We start from the raw sequence: 23,928 nt of genomic DNA, 5'->3' as shown, positions 1-23,928 counted from the left end.
ATAATGATAAACTTTGTTGAGAGTTTCCTATAAGCTTATACCATGTTAAGAGCTTTACATAGATTATCTCATTTAATATTCCCATTAATGAAAGGAAGTAGATTGCCCTCATTCCATAAGTAAGGGTACTAAGGCTAATATTGTAAAAAACTTGCCCAAGGCCTTATAGTCAGGATTCTTAGATCATGTTGCATTTTTTATCTTTTGCTGAAGTTCCCAGCCTAGGATTTCTCAATTGCAAAATGAAAACACTAATTCTTACATGAAGTGATTTATTAGACACTTAGTACAATATCTGTTTTTATATTAGCGTGGTGCCCAGTAGATATTCAAGCAGTACTAATTATCTTCCTTCATATATAAAGAACAGGCAGGCAGAAGCAATGCCTGCTGTATTAATTACTGTTACGTGCTTTTTCACATAATTGATAATAATGGTTAAACATAATTTGTCTTAAAGTTTTTACTGTATTATTGATTTGTTGTAAGTCATTTATTCCACAGAATAATCATCTCTAGGCCACTCACTATAAATGTTATATAGATACCAGGCTGTAATCTTCCTTAGAGAGTAACATTTCAAGTAATAGGGTGAGGAAAATATGCTCTTGAGAGAACAAAATCTAACCTTAAATGTAATTATGTATTGTTGTCTCAAATCTCCCTTTTTAAAATTAATATATAAACAATTTGATTCAGAGTTAAAATGGATTGAATATATGCCTTTCTGCTATAACAAACAAGATTGCAGGCATCGTTTCTGCCGACTTTATATAACAATCTTGGAGTGGCATCATGAAGCAATTTAATATCAAGTCATAACTATGAGAATGATTAGCTCAGTATCATTTGTGTCAATTACCACTTTAGGCAGATACTTCTCAGTATCCAAATGACAATATTAAAAGAATGTCCAACAGATTGACCAGTTAACTTTCTGAAGACGCACTTTGTAGCTAATTCATTTTGGTAACCTACTGAGAGAGATCAGTATTATATCAGTAACACCTTCAATAGTGCCTGGCATACAGGAAGTGCTTGATAAATATTTAACAAATGAATTAAATCAGGCCCTTTAAATTTCTAGGCAGTTCTGAAAATCCAGCTTTCCATCACCAACACAAAATTGTTTGCTTCAAACCCGAATTAAAATCAGTTAAATTCAAACTCTGAGCTGAGAAGATTGATAAATAAAAGGAGGACGTTATTTATTCATTTCTCTTGATTTTCTTAGCCTTATTCCCATAGCTCCTCTTATCATAAGAAAACCACATCACTATTCTAAATTATTTTAGCTTAATGGTTTAGTAAAAAAGGAGCACATGTTTTGGAGTTGGACAAACTTCAGTTCATGTTAACTTGTACCACTTGATAGTTCTAAGACTTTGAGCCAATTAACAGCTCTGCATGCCACTTCTCATCTGGTTAGTGTTAAATATAGTATGTAACAAAATACAAATTTTAACTTTAGTAAGTAAGCAATTAATACTGGTTCACCTTTCTTACTCCCCTTGTTTTATTGAGAGTTATCATATGAGTCATGTGAAACATATTTGTGCATGTTTGATTAAAAAAATATATCTATTGACTTGTTTGATTACAAGTTTATTATAGGAAGAACTATTGAATATATTTTTCTGAAGCTAAGTGCTAGAGAAATTTTACCTTTCCTCTGAACTGGTATGATAAATTTATGAGATTAATGAATTAAAACTTGCCACTCACTGTGGTTTTGTTGTGTTGTCATTGTTTTTTTCTTTTGACTTTCTGAAAGCATGACACTAAGTTTTTTGCTCAAGGCAGTAGATATTCATAACTTAGTCTTCTGGTAAAACTGTTATCACCCAGCCTGCTTTATTTGACATTTATTCTTAAAACTGGATTTAATGATTTCATTGTTCCTATATCTTTTATGGTTAGCTGCACAAATCCTTTTCGGAACCACACTGTATATAAATAATAAATAAATGAAAGAATACAATGACTTGCTCAAGTTTTCACAGATAAGTGCAGAACTAATCCAAATGTGATGCAGTTTTCAGCTACATCATTCAAAAGAAACTAAAGAAGTTTAACTTCTAAAATTTCTTAAACCTCAACATTTTTTTGCTTAGAAACTAGCAGTATCATAAGACAGTCATGCACAAATGAAAATGGGGAGGGAGTGCCTGTGGAAATAGGTTATTAAATTTGAGAAATACCTGAAGGATAAAATCAGTAATATGGGACATTTTTCTTTGTAAAACTCTACAGCTATAAGCTAGCAACTAAACTGATGATGGAGACTAATTGCACAAGGCCTTTTCTTACAAGTTGGCATAAAATGTAGTCTTTTCGCAGAGCAGATTATATTCGGATTTCCTCTCTATCAAATTGCCAGTGGCAAAAAACCAAAAAGTGTTCTTTTAATTTAGCTTTAAAATTTTTTGGCAGATGGAGAACAGGGCGGAAATGAGTTTGCTTTGAATTTTTGCAAAGAAAATTGTTGAGTCGTTTAAACATAAGATTAATATTCAGTGGAAGAATGAGTTATTTTTTAAAAAATAATTTGACCAATAGAATAGACTATTCTAAACCTATAGTTATTTTGAACCATATTGATCTCCAAAAGTTACCATTGTGGTGATTTATAATTTTTTAAATATAATATTCCTTCTTTAAAATTAATAATCAACATATTAATTTCTTCTCTGCAAAGAGACTTTCCATTTTGATGAGCATTTATGAATGCCTGTGAATTTCAGATATTCCTCTCAAGTGTTTCGGTATAGCTTTAATATTAAGAGATGATGGAATGTTTATTTTCATGAGCTAATTGAAAGAATGTTGGTCAGACACTATATTATACATATGAGATGGGAAAACACATCCCTGGCAATGTGACATTTGGGCCTGCTAAAGAGGTGCTGATATCAAGGAGATTCATCCTGACATTAACTTCTATATCCTTTGGTTATTTGGTTTGACATTCATTGTTTTTTTTTTTTCCCTGCAGGGATATTTTACTGTACTTTAAAATGTCACCACCTCATACAAAAAGCCACCATGGCCATGCTCGCACATCCAGCTCTAGGGGACCTGGGAACCCTGGGGACCATGAGGCTGTGGACACCAGCTAGCCCTCCAACTAGCCCACCTTGAATGGTCATATCTGTTAAATCTACTATTCTTTAAAATAGTGGTTCTGGAAGTGTGGAACTTTTTAGAAATATAAACTTTGAGTCCTACCTTGCTCCTCAGGTAGTTTCTATCCACATTTAAACTTTAGAATTTCTGCCTTAAACTATTGGCCTTCTCAATATGAATTTTCAATTTTATCTTTTTTTGGATTAAAATCATCAGCTCTCTTTGTTTCTTCCTTTCTTGGGTTCAAATAATCAGTTATATGACCAGAACTAAGAATATTCTAAAATATGTAACTAGAGAAAGAGTTTTTAGCATCGATAACATTTGTCCATAGTGTGCAGAATGGCATATTTTCATAGGCACATTTAAAAAAAAATTTATACTAGTTTCAGGTATAGAGTACAATGGTTGGACATTTATACAATTTATAAAATGGTCCCCCCTATTACTCTAGCACCCACCTGGTACTACACCCAGCCATTACAATAATGACTGTATTCCCTAGGTTTTACTCTATGTCCCTATGACTGTTTTGTAACTACTAATTTGTACTGCTTCATCTCTTCACCTTTTTCACCCAGACCCCCAAACACCCTTCTCTCTGGCATTTACCAGTTTGTCCTCTGTATTCATGAGTCTGTTTTCATTTAGTTTGTTCATTTCTTTTGTTCCTTAGATTTCACATATAAGTGAAATCTTATGGGATTTATCTTTCTCTGTCTGACTTTTTTCACTCAGAATAATACTCTCTAAGTCTAAACATGTCTTTGCAAATGGTAAGATTTCATTTTTTATGGCTGAGTAATATTCCATTGTATATATGTACCATTACTTATTTTTTTTCTTCCATAATTTCTTTAACCAGTTGTCTATTGGTGGGCACTTAGGTTGCTTCCACATCTTGGCTATTGTGAAAAGTGCTGCCATGAACACAGGGATGCACAGATCTTTACAAATTAGTGTTTTGGTTTTCTTTGGTTAAGTACCGAGAAGTACAATTGCTGGGTCAAAGTTAGTTCTATTTTTAATTTTTAAAGGAACTTCCAAAGTGTTTTCCATAGTGGTTGTACCTATTTTCAATTGCACCAACAGTGTACGAGGGTTCTCTTTTCACCATATCCTCGCCAACAGTTGGTGCTTTTTGATTTACTGATGGTAGCCAATCTGACAGGTGTGAGGTGATATCTCATTGTGGTTTTAATCAGAGAAATTTGGATTTCTCTGGTGATTAGTGACCTTGAGCATTTTTTCATATGTTTATTGGCCATCTGTATGTCCTCTTTGGAGAAATGCCTGTACAGGTCTTCTGCCCTTTTTTGAATTAGATTTTTTTGTTGTTGTTGTTGAGTTGTACGAGTTCTTTATAAATTTTAGATATTAACCCCTTGTCAGATGTATCATAGGCAAATATCTTCTTCCATTCAGTCATAAGCACATTTTATAGAGAAAAGTTTGTTTGAACTTTGTAGTCATGACAAGGAAGACTGCATGGAAATCAGGGATAAAATATACTGTATTAAATTTGTTCTGAGCTCCTTAAAACTCGAATTAGATTTGGAGAAAGTTCTTCAACACAACATATTTGCAATCCAATTTTTAGTTATGACATCAATACAAGAAAATTTCTAATGCTGTTATTTCTGTGTCTTACTGCTAATGATTAAAATAACTTTTTCCCTCAATTATTTGAGGTAATTTCAAGGGTATATTTTCTAACTTTTAGATTTTACTTAAATTTTAATTCAAAATTGTGTGTGTGTGTGTGTGTGAATCCACAAATTTTATAATGGTGATTTTCAATCTTACTGCAAGTAATTATATGCTCTGAAATGGAGATAAAAGATCACTGAATATTTTTTAGTTTAGAAAATGTGTCAGGACATTAGGTAATTCATTTGAATAGCTTTTGTCTGACAGGCAGTTCCTATGTCGCTGACATTTTGCCAGTGGTATAAGCTCTGTGATTGTTTTAACCATTTTACCAAATTACTAGCAAGTCTATATACAGCTTCCCCACTATATGAAAAGTCTTGTTTTAGCTATGCATTGAGGATGCATGAACTACAGTGTACTTCTCAGAAGTGTGAACAATAGCTAGGATGAAATGATTTACCCTAGTATAGCACTGAGGTGTGTGTTAATCCTTGTCCTAACTAGGACTCTGGTTTCCAGTGTTTGTGTGCCTCGAGTAATGGAATTTAGCAGTTCATAGAGACACAAAGTGTTTTCCCTGAGGCAGATACAGAAATGTTATTTCTGTTGCATAACGCGTTTTACTTTCTGAATATCTCGGCAGAGCTGTAAGATCTATTTTATGGTCTTTGGGTGTTTCCTTGCCTCCTCTGAGTGGTTCTCAACATGCATCAGAATACTTAGAGGGCTTATTAAAACAGGCTGTTGGACCCCACCCTCAGAGTTCCTGATTAATCTGTGTGGAGTGGGAGTGAGCGTTTGCATTTCTAACAAATTTCCAGATGATGCTGATGCCGATGCTCCAGGGAGCATGCTGTGAGAGTGATTGTTCTAATCCTGTCTTTCTCAAAGTTAGCTCTTCAGATCCTCAAATGAGAACTACCTGGACTGCCTACTTATCTTCAGATCTTCATTACCTACTCTGATAGCTTGAATCCAAATCTCCAGGATGTTATGCCAGTGGTTTGTAGTTCATCAACCCCCCCAGGTGGTCCTGATACATATTCATATCTGAGAACAGTGAGAGGAGAGATCTGAGGATCTTGTTAGCATGAGAAAACACAGATCAAGTCTCCTCTCAAATATTAGCAGTTTTATACCCCTGACTTGGCATCTAGTAGTTTTATACATAGGTAGTTGAATGAATTAATGATAATGAATAAATGCAAGCAGTTAGTTGCGGCTCTCTCTTTGCTCCCAGAACCTTTTATTTATTCTGCTATGGAATATATCATCCATATTTTGACTACCTGCTTAACCGACTGCCTCCAGCTATATGAGGACTATATCTTTTTGTTGTAGCTCTAGTGTCAAACCCAGTATCTGGAACATAATATGTATATCATTTGTGTTTGTTGGATTAAATGTTTGCAAGTGTTGAATGGAATATTTCTTAGGGTAAACCTGAAAGAGAACTGGCATGAATTGTTAAACTCTCTTGGTTTCTCTAAATATGTATTGAAATGTTGGAAGGAGGGGGCCAGTATAATGGATTCAATTGTAATACGAAGAGTGAGACTGTAGCTAGAAAAGCCACATTCAAGTCTGAATAAGTAGGGTGGTACCAATACATGGTGTGAAGTCAGGGGTCTGGAATGTAAAGGTCCTTAGGTGAGATTAGTACATACATACAATGTAGTCAGTCTAAGTGACATTTCAAAGGTGACGAGAATAAATGGGTGAAAAGGAAGTGGATTAACTAGGTCTCATGAAGCTAATGTATGCTAAAGATTTTGTGAGTGGTCAGAAACCAGAATATTAAAGAATGTAATGAAGGGTCAGAACATGACAAATGGCAAGCCAGGTACTTCATTCATCCCAATTACCCTTGGCAGATGAATTCATTTGTTAATATAGTCCAGTTGCTTTTTTATCTTTCCTAGCTGGGAAAAGTGGGGTAAAGGACTTTAATAGGATTCGTTTACTGATACATCAAGAAGTCTAGAATAGACATGGACCATGGTGTGGGGCGCAGTTCCTGATACTGTGGTTGAAATCAAGGTTTGTTTAAATACTACTATTCCTGTACCTGCTGTTGTCCACACCATTTTCTAAATTCCAAACCCTGTTGAAGCCTCCTTAACAGGCTTACGATACCCTGATTCTTAAAGTCTTGTTTAATTCCATGTTCCATGCTTCACAGAGAGCCTCAAGGGATTTGAGACCTCTAGTTGTTATATTCTCAGATTACCTGAATTTTCAATCTTCTGTCCAAACAACCTAGATTCCTAAACTATAGTTCATTCTGTTCTTTGAGGCCTGCTTGCATTTTGTACTGGATTGCTGCCACCATGTGTCTCCCAGTCACAGGCTGGTGCCTGCCACATGTTTTCTGCTCTCAGGTCTGTCTGGGGTCTTCAGGTCCTTGCGCTCTCGCTCAGGTCCTTACAGTTCCCATCGTATCCTCATCGTTTACACTAGTACTGGTGCTGCCTGGTTGAACCAAGTGTGTACAGGGGTCACATATTAGTTTGTACATCTATTTCAATTTTTTTAGGAATGAAATACTAAAATTTTCAAAGGAAAATGGTTTTATGACCAACCAGAGATTCAGAGCCTAAGAAGGTTTAAATTTTCTCTCGTATTATATGAGAATTCAATTTTCAGAAGTCAATTTATGTTGAAATCATACAGAGACCTTTTAGTTTTTTACTAATTAAGCTTTGGCATAGTTTGAAAGTTGTGAGGTATGTAGACAATTGCTCATTGTGTGGGAATGTTCTACTCATTGCAGAACATCCAGTATTGTTCGATAAGCCAACTAAATATAAGCCACATCTTCTATCGTATGGCACATAAAAACATGCCACAAATCTCCCAAATACCAGCCGAGGGTTATGCCACCTCTCATGAGAAGTACTGGTTTAGACTATCAATTTTTAATTGCCAGAATTGGGGAGGAACCTACAGAACAAGTGATTATTTGAAAACTGAACAAAAAATCAGCAAGAAGGAGAGGGCACCACTACAGGATAGAGGCATCCATGAGCGTGTTACTCAAGGAACAGGCTGGGCAGCATTCTGTGAGGTCCCTTCTAGCTAGGGAATCCATATTATTTACTATCATAATGTGCAAGATAAGATCATTTCTGGGTAAACAATAATCATGGATAATGGAAATTTACATTATATATATATTCATAAATCATGATTCAAAATTTCAAGGACAGTTTCTTCAATTGGTAAATATAATTAATAGAGAGAAGAACTTCTTTTAAAGGTAAAAGATATGACAATTGAAATATTTAACATCTAAGCCTGCAAAGAATTAAAAGGTATCTTGTAACATTTTAGAATCATGTTAATTTAGACTACAATTGTTCAGTGTTTAATGTATGATAATAGTATTTTTGGTATTATTGAGAACAAATGAAGTCAACACTTTAATTGAAATGTACTTGAATAAAAAAATTAAAACTACACATTATTTTATATCTCAGTTCTTTCTGAGAATGGAATGTAGATAAAATATTTTATACTTTCTCATATGGCTATTATAATGGAACATCAGAGTTCAACTCTCAAGTATCTAGCATAATCTCTGGGACCAATATATGTTCAGTAGATGTTTGCTCCATAAATAATTAAATGGTTTTAATGAAATATGTCAGAAAAGATTATGCAGATCTAATCAGAGATTATTTTATTGTAAATAGTTTTAATATTGAAAACAATTTTTTGGCATTTTTTCCCAAGCTCTTTTACTCCAGGTAATCTTACATGGACTAATAAATAATTTTTCTATGTGAAATATAGGTTTATGTAATGACGATAGATGACTAAATATTAGTAATCATTAAAAGAACATGTTTCTCTATAGCTCTTTATTATTCTGGTCATTCCCTTGTCTCATGTTTTAACTGTTCTTCTTTTTCACAGGGATTCGATAAACAAGTGGATGTGTCATATATTGCCAAACATTACAACATGAGTAAAAGCAAAGTTGACAACCAATTCTACAGTGTGGAAGTGGGAGACTCAACCTTCACAGTTCTCAAGCGCTACCAGAATCTAAAGCCTATTGGCTCTGGGGCTCAGGGAATAGTTTGGTAAGTGGAATGGATTTAACTTATATTTTTAAAGAGAACACACTGTGTCAACTAGCCACAAATACACAAACAAAAAATAGATCGCATGACTGAGAAGGGAAAATACATTCTACTGAAGAAAAATAAAAGCATAAGCATTATTTTTAATTTGTTTATCCATTTGCTAACAATATGTACAACTTTGCTGGTGACTAGTTTTTCTAGTCACAAAAAATATCCATTACACAACAGCCATAAAACAAAACAAAAACAAAAACAAAAAACAAGCACAGAAAACCAGAAGTTTTCTAGCTGTTATTAATACATTAAAAAAAAACAAAACATATTTGAATGTTTTTGCAACAAGAAATGTGGAGATATGTATAAGATAACCAGCAAATAAAATCCCTTACACTATAAAGAAGCACAAATGATATCTCTGATGTTCCTGTGACTTTTAAAGTTCAACATTTAAAATTCAGTTACCTATTAGAAAAATGGAATTTTTAATATGTTTGCCAAATGTTTCCAAAATGGAAAGATTCTGTGATCCTTGGTAACCATTCTTTTATGACATTTTGGAATCGCTAATTCGAATGATGACAAATCAAGATTTAATTGGCTGTTATAAAACTTGCAAATGTGATGATATCAGGTTGATAAGCATTTCTTTTAGATAGTTCTAACTCATACTGTAGCAACTGAATGTATTTAGTATGAACTTATTAATATAATAATTTTTAATTTGATGGCTTATACCTATAAGTAAAAATTTAGGACGTGCATTATAAATACATATATTTATATTTGTAAAAGAAATTTACTTATATCAATATTTTTATTCATTATATAAATTACTATTATATTAGTAAGGTCCATTTAAAAACACTTTTAAGGGATGAAATAAACATTTTTATTTTTTGAGCAGTTTTAGGTTCTCAGCAAAATTGAGAAGACAGTACAGAGACTTTCCACATACTCTCTGCCCCCACATAGGCACAGCCTCCCCCTCTATCAACATGGCCACCAGAGTGGTACATTTATTACAATGGATGAACCTACATTGACATATCATAATCACCAAAGCCCATAGTTTACATTAGGATTCACTCTTGGTGTTGTACATTCTATGGGTTTGAACAAATGTAAAATGACATGTATTCATGTTATAGTATCATACAGCGTATTTCTACTGTCCTAAAAATCCTTTGTGTGACACCTATTCATTCCTTCCCCTACTCCCAACTTCTGGCAACCACTGATCTTTTTACTGTTTCCACGTTTTGCCTTTTCCAGAATATCATACGGGTGGAATCAAACAGTATGTAGCTTTTCCAGATTGACTTCTTTCACTTAATAATATAAATTTAAGATTCTTTCATGCCTTTTTATGGAATGATAGCTTATTTCTCTTTTAGCACTGACGAAGGTTGCATTGTCTGGGTTTACCACAATTTACTTTTCGTTTTACCTACTTTAGGATATCTTGGTTCTTTCTGAGTTTTGGCAATTATGAATAAAACTGCTTTAAACATCCATGTGCAGATTTATGTGTCAACATAAGTTTTAAAAGTTCACTTCATTTTTGACAACTGGTTTTAAGTTTACTCTGAATGCTTAGTTGGTGTAAATGGCAGACGTGCATGGTTGGTGCACTTACTAAATTATTTATTAGCATTTAAGCCTCAGTTATCAAATATACCAAGTCTTTTATTAAAATTCACCTAGTAGATTTCAATCTTTCCTAATGTCAATCAGTAGTTGTTTTGGCAATTCGAAAGATAGAATATTTTAATAGTTTAGACAATGGGCCTCTTCATTTTGAAAATATTTAAACAGGTGAAACAATATTTATTTATTTGTTTGTTTGTTTGTTTTTATGGTGCAGATATGAGGTGACCCTTTCTGGCACAATATAATTTCATAGTTTAGTAGGCAGAATAATCGTGACCCTAAGATTCCCAGACCCTAATCTCCAGAATCCATGAATATGTTATCTTACATGGCAAATGAGACTTTGCAGATGTGATTAAGGTTAATAAGGATCTTAAAATAGGCAGATTATTCTAGAATATGCAGGTAAGACCAGCCTAATCACATGAGTCCTTAAACGTGGAAATGGAAGGCAGAAGAGTGGGTCAGAGAGATGCAACTGGAGAATAGAGATAAGGGATTTCAAACATGAGAGAGACTTGCCTTATTGTTGCTGTCTTTGAAGATAGAGGAAGAGGGTCAAACGCCAACGAATGGGGTGGCTTCAAGAAGCTGGGAATGGCCCTCAGCTGACAATCAGCAAGAAAGTGGGACCTTGATCATATAGCAAAAAGGAATTGAAATCTGCCAACAAATCTGAACGAGTAAGGAAACTTATTCTTCTCTAGCACTTCCAGGAAGGAACTCAGCCTCCCAGCATCTTGATGTTGGCCTGGTGACACCCATGCAGGATTTCTAACCTGCAGAACTAAAGATAATAAATTTGTGTTGTCTAAGCAGCTAAATTTGTGGTGATTTGTTGTGGCAGCAATACTAATACACATGGTATGGTAAAGATCCTAGTATTAAGATAATTGCTATAAATCTTGTAAAAGCAGGTACTCTGAACTATAATGTTTTCAAAAGTAGGTGTTCAGGGTGCCTCTGTCAATCCTCTCCAGACTCTGAAATTGCCACTTTCTTTTCAAGTCATATCTTTTTATTTTTATTTAAAATTTTTTTATATTATTTATTTATTTTTTATTTTTTATTTTTTTTATTATGGTGACATTGGTTAACAAAATCCAGTACGTTTCAAGTATACATATGTATTTATATTGCATTGTGTAAGTCATATCTTTAACCCTAGGGCAATATGTGACCACTTTCCAGGGGGGATAAATTAACTGGTATGGACCAGTATTAATGTATATATTGAATATTAGTAAGGTTTGATTTCTTTTTTAGATTACAATATGTGTTTATATTTTCTTCTGCATTCTATTAGATGGTTTTTATAATGCATGGAGAGTGGGAACCCCATGCAGAAGATCATTGTATTCATGAAGAACTTTCAAAATGAAATACAAAACCAAAATTTCTTATAAAGGAGGAGAAATGGGAAATGGAATATTGTAGACTATGATAAAGTTTACCTAAGATTTTCATTTAAGATGATCACCTGGATTGTTTTATTTTTCTTTAATCCAAATTCCCACAGCAAATGAGGGCTGCCAATAAAAAGAAGCTGATAGACCTTTAATGGTTCATAAATAGATCTAAAGCATAAATTTTGCTCAAGAAGTTAACAGATTGTTCCAGAAATATTTGAAAACCTACCACTAAGAATTGTGTAGTATGCTCTATGGCAGCCGTCACCAACCTTTTTGGCACCTATGAGAATCTAATGCCTAATGATCTGAGGTGGAGCTGAAGCAGTGATGCTAGCTAATGCTTGGGAGCAGCTGCAAATACAGATGAAGTTTCACTGGCTCCCCTGCCACTCACCTCCTGCTGTATGAGCTGGTTCCTAATAGGCCAGAGACTGGCATTGGTCCACGGCCCTGGAGGTTTGGTACCCCTGCTCTGTAGGACATTTTAGACCTCTATTTCTTTGTGTATAGGATGAGAATCATCCTAGGTGTTGAGTATAATGACTGAAAATATATTTCAATAAATAAAATGTCCTTGAATAAGTTTTTTAATCCAGTTTTACAATAAATTTATTAACAAATTTGTCAGTCAAAGGACATCTGAATTTCAAAATGTTAGCCTTAAAGTTTCCTGAGATTATTATTAGACTTTTTGTCTATAGCTGAAGAAAATAAAGCTAGCAAAGACCAAGATGAAGGAGCAGATTTCTCTCCCCAATCTTTTAATTTGCCACTCTACCATGTGCACAGATACCACATGGTATTGTCTTCAACCTAGCCATTGAGATACTTTTGTTTACTTATCATAACTTGGGTCTGTAATGTACTATTTATCTTATAGATCTATTAACATATTTATTTGTCTTCTCTATCTACCTGCCTTTAAGTTCCTCTCTATTGCTTTTGTCAATAATGAGTTCATCCACCTATCTCACACCGAGCATTTATTCATTCCCAGACATGATCCTAAAATCCACAGACCTTTCCTCTGTTCGTGAAAACTTTCAGATTTGCATAATGTTTTGAGTGTCTCATACAACCCTGAGTATAATGACTGGAAGAAATTGGAAACCGGGAGAGTCTTGGGTCTCTGCCAGGGAGGGCAGACAATCAGAAACAGATGATTCATTTATTTTACTTTATTTTCTTTGAACAGGAATAAAACATGAAGGAACCAATTCCAAAAAGGATGTTCATTATCATTTTTTTCTACGTGTCACTATAAAATCTTGTGTGTATGTACATAGGAAGAATTTGGCTTCTCAAGTATTAATATTGGCATATTGGTAACTATGTCATAGAATCTTCATTGTCCTAACTTGATTGAAATAGAGACTCATTTCTACTGTTTAGTTACCTAAATTTGTTGTTGGGTTTTTACACTTTCTTACTCTTCTTTGGACTACTTCATTACTTACTTATCATAAGGAGGAAATAGGCAATACTAAAATATCTTCAAAAGGAATTAACCACGACTATGCTAGTTTTTATTCACCATAGATGGCAGACCAAATGTCATTATTGAGAACCATTAAGTAAAATCCAAAACGAGGTATTTTGAAATAAATAAAAAAAAATTTCTATATCTTAGAAAATAAAAAGATTATCTGTTGAAACAGAAAAAAAAAACAATCAGAGTTACAAGTGTACCTCAGATATTGTGGGTTTGGTTCCAGACCACTGCAGTAAAGCGAATATTGCAATAAAGTGAATAACACACTTATTTTGGTTTCCCAATGCATATAAAAGTTATGTTTATACTACACTGTAGTATATTAAATATACAATGGCATTATGTCTAAAAAATCAAGGTACCTATATCTTAATTAATGAATACTTTATTGCTAAAAAATGGTAACTGTCATATGAGCCTCCAGTGAGTTGTAATTTTTTTGCTGGTAGAAGGTCTTTGCCTCAGTGTGGATGGCTACTGACTCATCAAGGTGGTGGTTGCTAAAGGCTGGCGTCGCTGTGGCAATTACTTAAAAGAAGACAATGAAATTTGCCTTGTTAGTTGATTTCCATTCATGAACAATTTCTCTGTAGCTTGCGATGCCTTTTGATATCATTTTACCCACAGTAGAACTTCTTTCAGAATTGGAGTCAATCTTCTCAAACACCATTGCTGCTTTATCAGCTAAGTTTATGTGATATTCTAAATCCTTTATGTCATTTCAAAAATCTTCACAGCATCTTTACCAGAAGCATATTCCATCTCGAGAAACCACTTTTTTTGCTCATCCATAAGAAGCAACTCCTCATCTGATAAAGATTTATCATGAAATTACAGCAATTTAGTCACATCTTTAGGCTCCATTTCTATTTTAGCTCTCTTGCTATTTCCACATCTGCAAGTACTTCCTCTGCTGAAGTCTCGAACCCCTAAAAGTCACCCATGAGGGTTGGAATCAACTTCTTTCAAACTTCAGTTAATGTTGATATTTTGACTTCTTCCCATGAATTACTAATATTCTCATAGCATATAGAATGGTGAATCGATCACTAGAGATAGCATAGCAGCTATAGCCTTATGAAATGTATTTCTTAAATAATAAGACTTGAAAATCAAAATCAGTCTTTGATCTATGGGCTACAGAATGTATGTTGTGTTAGCAGGCATGAAAACATTAATCTTGTTGTACTTTTCCATCAGAGCTCTTGGATAACCAGGTACATTATCAATGAGCAGTAATATTTTGAAAGGAATCTTTTCTTTGAGAAGTACGTCCCAACGGTGGCCTTAAAATATTAAATAAACTGTGTTGTGAACAGCTGTACTACCATCCAAGATTTGTTCCATTTCTAGAGCACAGGCAGAGTAGATTTAGCATAATTCTTAAAGGCTTTAGGGATTTTGGAACGATAAATGAGCACTGGCTTCAACATAAAGTCACCAGCTTCATTAGCCCCTAATGAGAGAGTCAAACTGTCCTTTGAACTTTTGAAGCCAGGCATTGACTTCTCCTTTCTAACTATGAAAGTCCTAGGTGACATCTTCTTCCAATAGAAGGATGTTTCATCTATATTGAAAATGTGTTGTTTAGTGTAGCTACCTTCATTAATTTTCTTAGTTAGATCTTCCGGGTAACTGGAGGCAGCATTTACATTGGCACTTGCTGCTTTACCTTGCACTTTTATGTTATAAAGATGATTTCTTTCCTTAAACCTCTGCTAGAGTCTAACTTTTCTTCTGCAACTTCCTTACTTTCTCAGCCTTCATAAAATTGAAGAGTGTTAGGGTCTTGTTCTGGATTAGGCTTTGGCTTAAGGGAATGTTGTGGCTGGTTTGATCTCTCATCCAGACCACTAAAAGTTTCTCCATATTAGCAATATGGTTGTTTCACTTTCTTATCATTTGTGTGTTCACTAGAATAGCACTTTTAATTTCCTTTAAGAACTTTTTTTTTTATTCACAACTTGGATAATTGTTTGGTACATGAGGCCTAGCTTTCAACGTGCCTTCCTCACTAAGCTTAATCATTTCTAGCTTTTGAGTTAAAGTGAAAGATGTGCGATTCACTTGAATTAAACACTTAGAGGCCATTGTAGGGTTTTTGATTGGCCTAATTTCAATATTGTTGTGTCTCAGGGAATAGGGAGGCCTGAGGAGATGGAGAGAGATGGGGGAATGGCCAGTTGGTGGAAAATATACAACATAGATTGTTTGCTGTCTTATGTGGGCATGGTTTATGGCACCCCAAAACAATCACGATAATGACATTTAAGATCGCTGATCACAGATCATTATAACAAATATAATAATAATTTTAAAATTTAAAAGATTGTGAGAATTATTGAAATGTGACACAGAGACATGAAATGATTAAATGCTATTGGAAAAATGGCATCAATAGATATGCTCGACATAGGGTTGCCACAAACCTTCTATTTGTAAAAGAATGCAATTTCTGTGAAGTGCAATAAAGTGAAGGACAATAAAATGAAGTATGCCTGTATCCTGCTTCCTGTGTGAGCAAAGAAGTCCTCTGTAGTTTCCTAGGTGGGGAATTGTAACGTAATTTATGCATTTTAAACAACAATGGTCAGGAGCTAGATGAACAAATCATTTTAGAACATTTTTTCCAATCATCAGATGAGGATTTCATTAGCGTTGTCTCTACTACCTGCTCCAGAACAACAACAAAAAAGAATATAAGGAGAAATCAGCAGCAGGGAGTTCATTATCTTTTATCACTTCATCCTGCTATTGATTGCCAAGCCAAGAAGCATTTCTGTTTTTTCATTTCTTTCTCCAAAGATGATTCAAACTGACAGTGTGAGGAGCTGGCAAAAGTCAGCAACCAAGTTTAGCAGAGAAGACTTGCCAAGGTTTGTCTGCACTTTAATGAAAAAGAGCTGATTGTATAGTTTTAAGTGACAGGAAGTGGAACCATATTCTTTCCTTCTTTGGCTTGCTTTCTTTGTCCTCTTCATGTAATCATTTTATAGGCAGTCTCAATCTAATCTTGCAGAATTATCTTTTACAGGATATTTATATAAAAAATATAAGTTGAATACTGATAAAAGCATAAGACAGGGTGGTTTATTGTAAAAACCATGGCTAAAAAATTAAATATTTAGAATTAAGATGATATACTTTATGTTTATACAACTTTTCTAAAATTCCAATTAGAGTTAGAGGATGACATTTAATAAAAGTTGAACTATATGTATATGTATATGAGTATATAACTAATATATAATTGATTATATATCATATATGTGTATATAATATAGATACATTATCCAATGGATTAGTTTATCTTAATTGAGTATATATGCTATATAACATATATATGTATGTATATATATACATGTATTTTATGTATGTAGGATAGATATCATTTAGTTTTTTACAAAAATTTGAAAAACCGTTTTTTTTGTAAATTTCCTTCAATTAGTGGTCTATAGCAACAAGATCCTGTGCAGATAATCTAAGATTTAAATGGATAGGCATGTTCATCATTATCTTGGGTGTTTATATATTTCTATTTCATAACCTTCCTTTGATAAGTGGAAATGGTGGGTATGGTGAGCCTGCTTAGTAATGCCCTCCTAGCCTGGTGAAGTTAAGGGTTAGATAGATAGAGGGGAAGTTCCTGTACTTTTGGGGTGTGTGTGTGTGTGTGTGTGTGTGTGTGTGTGTGTGTGTGTGTGTGTTTGATCTACACTGAAGGAAGATAGAGATGTAAAACGTTCCATAAGTAACAATATGGTGCAGGAAACTAAGTTTGTTATAGCATTTTATCTGGACCTTCCTTGGCCCAGCAGGTGATACTGTAACAATACTACCCTGGTACATATGTACAGATATATATGTGTTTAAACCTTGTTTGCTCTCAAATAGGAATTAAAGTGATGAAAATAAATAGATGTGACTTATTATATACCTAACATGTATAGGATCTGTCTGAGTGGTGGTTGCCGTATCCCTCAGAGTAAAGTCTCTTCAAGGATATTGATAATGTGATAAGGAAAATAGGGAAAACCACTCCCCAAGGAGTCTAAGTTATTGACTCCTTTGCCTTAGATAGTCGGGGTGTAGAAAGAAAAGGGCTTTTCTTCGTATGTTTTTTTATTGTAGAACATAATTTGCATTTTGCCTTCCTACTTCCTTGTAGATAGAATTGCTGTGAGTAGGTCAGAGCTCTCATCAAAAACCAAACCACTGGCTTTGTCCCTTTTTTAAATATTACCAAGCTACAATAATTAAAACATTATGGTATTGGCAGAAAAATAGAGACATAAACCAATGGAACAGAACTGAGAGCCCAGAAATAAAGTTACCCATATATGGGCAACTAATTTTCAACAAAGGAGCCAAAAACATGCAATGGAGAAAGGAAAGCCTCTTCAATAAACGATGCTGGGAAAACTGGAAAGCCACATACAAAAAAATGAAACTAGACTGATATCTGATACTATACACAAAAATCTCAAAATGGATTGAAGACTTAAATATAAGACCTAAAACAATAAAATACATAGAAGAAAACATAGGTACTAAACTAATGGACCCTAGTCTCAGAGAAGTTTTTGTGAGCTTGACCCCAAAAGCAAGGGAAGTAAAGCAAAGATAAATGATTGAGATTATATCAAACTAAAAAGCTTCTGGACAGCAAAAGAAACTGTCAATAAAACAAATAGGCAACCAACTGAATGGGAGAAGGTATTTACAAAGGATACCTTCGATAAGGAGCTAATATCCAAAATATATAAAGAACACAGCCCAGCAGCAACAACAAAATATCCCAAACAATCCAATTAAAAATAGGCAGAAGATCTGAACAGATACTTTTTCTAAGAAGACATGTAAATGTTCAACAGATATATGAAAAGATGCTCAATTTCACTAGCTATGAAGGAAATGCAAATCAAAACCACAATGAGATAATACCTCATACCCGTTAGAATGTCTATTATCAATGAAACAAGAAACAGGTGTTGGAGAGGATGTAGAGAAAAAGGAACCCTCATACACTGCTGGTAGGAATTGGTACAGACACTATGGAAAACAGTATGAAGGTTCTTCAAAAAATTAAGAATGGAGCTACCATATGAGTCAGCAATTCCTCTTCTGGGTATCTACCCGAAATATTTGAAAACATATATATACCCTTATAATCACTGCAGCATTATTCACAGTAGCCAAGATATATAAACAACGTAAGTGTCTTTTGATGGATGATTGGACAAAGATGTGGAACATATAAACAATGAAATATTCAGCCATAAGAAAGGATGAAGTACTGCCACTTGTGACAACATGGATGGATCTTGAAAGTATTATGCGAAGTGAAATAAGTCAAATGGAAAAGGACAGAACTATATGATTTCACTTTTTTGTGGGATTTAAAACAGAAAGTAACAAACAAACAAAACTCATAAACACAGACAATAGTATGGTGGTTACCAGAAGGAAAGGGGAGAAAGGGAAGGAAGAAAAGGGTAAAGAGAGGGGGTGTCAATATATGGAGATAGGAGGAGACTAGACTTTGGGTGATGAGCACATGATGCAATATGCAGATGATATACAATTGTACATTTGAAGCATATAATTATTAACTATGTTACTGCAACAAATTTAATTAAAAACAAACCTAATATAGCAAAACAACAGAACCAAAAACCAAACAAAAAATCCCTAAATTTGTTGTAATGCTCAAAAAAATGACTGCTAATAATGCCAAGTAAAGTAACATCAGTAAAGCAACCACTGTGGAATCATTTTCAAATAATAATAGTTTGTGTTTGCTTTGGAAAAGAACATGGTTTATTGAAAGTCCCCCCCCTTTGTAATGTGCTCATTTTTATTTAAAAAAAAAAAAAGACACTATTGACTCACTGATGCTTTTAGCAGCTTTTCTCATCTTACTGATGAATTTGAGCTACTCCATCAATGCTCTGATCGAATCACCCATGAACTAATAACACACATTTACAAAATGGCTGACAAAGGTTAGGGAACATCTGTAAATATATACTAGAACAAAGTAACTGAAACTCGGCCATGTTAAGGTACATGATGAAAAGGTATTCAATATCTATTTATTGCTAATTAAGATTAGGAGATAAATTGATTAAGTAAATTCTCTGAATTTTGTAATAAAATATTTGCGCAGTTAAAGATCATTGGTTTAGTTACAGATACTTGAAGATACCTTATAGTATCATGTTCAGCCATTATAGTTATACATATACTATACCTCAACATAATTAAATTTGCTATTGTGCTTTATCAATGATAATATTTAACTTTCAATCTCTTAGAACCTTGATTTACTCATCTGTAGATAATATCGATATCTCACAGAGCTCTAAAGTATAAAATAAACTAGGTACATGACACTGCCTTAGAAATCAGATATTGTCATGACTTTTAGTAGATTCAGAGAAGGTAGACTTAATGTTGCTCTTTTCCACCAATGGAAAATTATAAAAAGTCAACATATGTAACCCAGAAAGATGCCTGATTGTAACCATCAGATTGGACATGTTATGTGTACATTATCTTTGAGAATACAGGATTTAAAAAACGACTTTACTAATACTCCATAAATGAGTCTGCCAAAGAAGCATCTGAACCTTTTCATTCCTATCTTTCAATCTGAGCTTAGGTAACCAGATTATTTACAATAATTATATAAATTTTAAACATTATCTTTTAAATTTGCATCATTACTGCACAGACCCAGCTAATCATCTATAAGCACAGAATTCGGATGGAAGTGTTTTATGGTTATGAGATTGATGGTATTAAGAGTGATGGGTAAAATCATCCAGAAGGTTTCTCAGGGCACCAGACATCTTGGGTAACACCAAAGAAACTTAATTAATGGGTCCCAAATGATGATTTTATTTTGTTTCTGGAAACATCACTCATGATCCTGTTGTATTTTCTCTTCTTAGAATTGCTAATGGTCCATTATGCTAAATGACGCATCTTTAATCACACATTTCCACTTAGCCCCTGACCAGTGGTAATGATGACCCTCTGATCTACATCTGGGATATCAGCACATGTTTATCCTTTTATTTTAACTTTACAACTTAGACCCTTAATTATAGACTTCTTCAGATAAAGAGCATTGAGCTTCAAATATTGTCTTTTACATTGGAAGAGGTCTGAGGTGGTAATGGTGCAATAGGAGAGAATAAGATACTGCATTCTTCCATATTTTGCTGTTCTTCTTGGCCCCTTTGCATAGCACGGGTGCCAGATATTTATTTACCATATTTTTTGATTGATGAGTAAGTCTTATAAGTGTTACTTTTTTTTTCCTTCATAGAGAAAATATGGTACTTTGAGAAACCATGGGTAGAAGCCTGATGTTAGTATGCTTACAGAAAAAAACAAAATTATATAAAATCCATATTTGTGTATATTAACCATAAAGTATATATGTGTTCTTATTTGTAAATATATAATCATCAATGTGATAGCTGATGTTAAAGAGGTCGGATTACATAATCCTAAAAATTATATTTGATCTTGAGAAATATTATGGACGTTTATTCTGAATTCTGTCATTCTTCAGTAAATTTGTAATTGATTTACATCCCTGTAGTAAAAATCAACAGCAAGAGTTTGTAGCCCAGAAGCATTTTTCCTGGCAAAGGGGAAAAATAGTCATTTAAATTTTTATAGATAATTATTCGCTTACAGATGATTGAGTCTTCTCTGTAAATCATTTATTGAAATAATTAGTGACACATTATTTATTTTTTTTAGTTTCTACTTCAGTCCCAAAGATTTAATGGTTAAATGAGACTGATTCTTATTTCTTTTAGAACCTGTCTCCTAGGGCATCAGTAGATATTTTAATTGCAAAAATAAATTTAGTTTGTGGTCCATGTACTATTTTGCCAGATGCATAAATCCTGATTAAGATTAAAGTAAATCTGTGATTATATATATACTTAAAAAACCCTATAACCCAACTACAAGTATCTAAAGACCTAATCTTGCACTATTCAATGCATCTTGGAAAAGCCATATTTTTCGCAGAAAGCAGACAATGTCTTCAATTAAGTTAAATTATGTTAAATAATAGAGGGCAATTGCTCTTCCTCAGATTCCAGAAATCATTCTCATTTACTGCTCAAAGAGACCTGTCCATTCTATCTGTAGATAAGGTGCCTTAAAAGAAAGAAAGACAAGAAGAAAGAAAGAAAAAAGAGAGAGCAGGTAGGTGTTGTCAATGTCGTAACTAAAAATAGCAAGGCTTAGAGGCACTCTTTATAAAGCTCAGAGGGAAAATACTTGGCCCCTTTCTCTAGAGTCATTCTTCTGGTCTGTTACAGCAGCACATTCTGTTTATGGAGTCTGAGCTATCTTGCTAATCACGAATTTAAATGTAGGAGCTGAGGACAAAGGAAGACATCTTTTAGTTTGGAAGCTCCAAATTAAACAGCCCTATTGTTCCCTGTTCTGCTCTCTACTCCCAGATTCATTAAATTTATTTAAAATATTTGACTTTGTCAAAAGAGTTTCACTTTACATGTTCAAAGTTATGAATCCAGCATTGAAACATTGCATTTTAAGCTTCTCTGTATGACTAGAGAATCTAAATCACCATCAGAGAGGGACTTTAGCCATGTCATTTGACGTATTTTTTTAAAGACATATACTTTAGAATTCTTTTAGCTTTGCCTTCTTCATTTATATTCACCTTTATTTTTTAATCATTAAAAATGTTTTCCACAGACAAATTTAATATGGCCATTCATAAAAATCAAGATTTTCCTCCTGATCTAGCGAGCTACAACACCAAATATATTTTTTAAGTGTTTCCTTTGGATTTACCCAGGATTGGGAAATGAGGTTGGGGAGCAAAGGCACATAGAGGAGGCAGCATGTGGGCTCTGAACTCCAGCCTGCACTTCACCTGCCCAGCAATGTGCCCTGGGGTCCAATTTACCGAAAAGAGCTGCTTTTTGCCTAATTCACACACCCACACCAGAGGGGCTGGCGGCTGACATTAAATGAACAAAATTTAGATTTCAAGTAACCAATGAGAGAAACTCAACCAGCAAAAATGTAAGTTGGAGAGTAATTAGTCTAGAGAAAACCTAGTAAAGTTAGGATGTTAGTTCACTGGCATAGTGGTTTAAGACACCTAAGAAAATGGAAAGCATCAGGGAGCAGAGGAAAATTATAAGCTAAATTGTTGTCTCATTAACATTGTTTCTTCTCCCACCTCCTTTCTCTGCCTGTATCTCCTTAATGACATGAGTCTTTCAAGGTTTCCCTGTCCTCTGAGCCTGTCCTCCTGCCAGATTAACTTTTTTCCTGTTTAGCCTGGAACCATGAAAATGATTGCAAAGACATTCTCAGATGCTCTCTATTTTCTTACCTCTTTGTCCTCTGCAGCCCCGTTTTCCAAACCCTTATTGGAATCAGCCCAACTGACTATTTTCTCTGCTCCTGCTGGAAGGCTGAGCCCAGCTGGAGAAATCATGCAATCATGCTGATTTCCTCCATTATAAGTTTATGAGCTTCATCTTTAGCTGGGCCCTTGTCGCTGCTTAGCAATCCTTTTACTTATATGTCTCATCAGCTCCCTGTCCCATTTCCCATGGTGGCTGTTATAATCCTTTTACAACTTTCATTGTAAGCTCCTAACTGCAGTTCACCCACCCCATTCTTTGCAGAGGGCCTTACCTCCTACTTCCTGGAGAAAACAGATGGCCTTAGTCATGTGAGCTCTTACTTTCCCCTTCCACCTCCTAACTGTGTCATCTACAGTTTTCTCTGCCCAATTAGTTCCTCCATGAGGAGCTCAGGAGGCTGGCCACCCACCTGTGTTCTTGATTCCATTCCCGCCCCCTGCCTCTGGGGGGGCTATCATTTGTTCTCTATTTTGCATAAACTATCTCTTCTCCAGTAGTGTCTTCTCCCCTGCTTAGAGAAGACCTCCCACAAAATTCTCATGCGAAAAAAAAATGTTATTTAGAATGTGCCTGTCCCTCAAACTACCTCTCTAACTCACTTTATCATCGAACTTCTAGATAGAATAGTGTGAATTTAACGCCTCCACATACTATTTAAATTCTCATTTCACAGACAGTTGCAATTCAATTACTATTACCGCCGCCCCCCACCCCCCGCCCCAATGGAATAGGAAGCTACAGAGAATGCTACCATTGACTCTAAATGGTTAATCCACTGGTTCATTTTTCAGCTCCCATTTTGTCTCTGTAATGTTTAGAAATGTTAAGTATTTATTGAAGTCTTCTTGACTGTCTGTCTTCCCTTGATTTTTAAGCTGGGAATTTTCAAAATTTGCCCTTGATTCCAAAATGGATGAACTGGCCAGCACATAAAGAGCATCATAACATAGTGGTTAAAAATGCACAGTCTGGAGCCTGACAGCCTGGCTGGGATCCTGGCTCACTCTCATCTGAGTGTGACCTCAATTACTTCACCTGAAGATGGAGCTAGTAGAAATATGTGT

At 34.5% G+C, this 23,928-nt stretch overlaps 1 protein-coding gene across 29 annotated transcripts in view; it reads left to right on the top strand.

Annotated features, from left to right (window-relative positions):
* Nucleotides 1–23,928, top strand: part of MAPK10 (mitogen-activated protein kinase 10) — a 431,719-nt gene that overhangs the window by 301,238 nt on the left and 106,553 nt on the right. For all 29 annotated transcript variants that reach the window (XM_039845820.1, XM_039845825.1, XM_039845821.1 and 26 more), the window contains one exon: nt 8,698–8,867. In XM_039845820.1, coding sequence (XP_039701754.1) covers nt 8,698–8,867 — 170 coding nt within the window. The remainder of the gene's footprint in view (nt 1–8,697; nt 8,868–23,928) is intronic.

This window comes from Pteropus medius, unplaced genomic scaffold (assembly GCF_902729225.1).
Source record: "Pteropus medius unplaced genomic scaffold, Ma_sr-lr_union100, whole genome shotgun sequence".
Classification (NCBI taxonomy): domain Eukaryota; kingdom Metazoa; phylum Chordata; class Mammalia; order Chiroptera; family Pteropodidae; genus Pteropus; species Pteropus medius.
The sequence above is the reverse complement of the archived record's forward strand: the minus strand, read 5'-3'. Positions and strand labels throughout refer to the sequence as shown.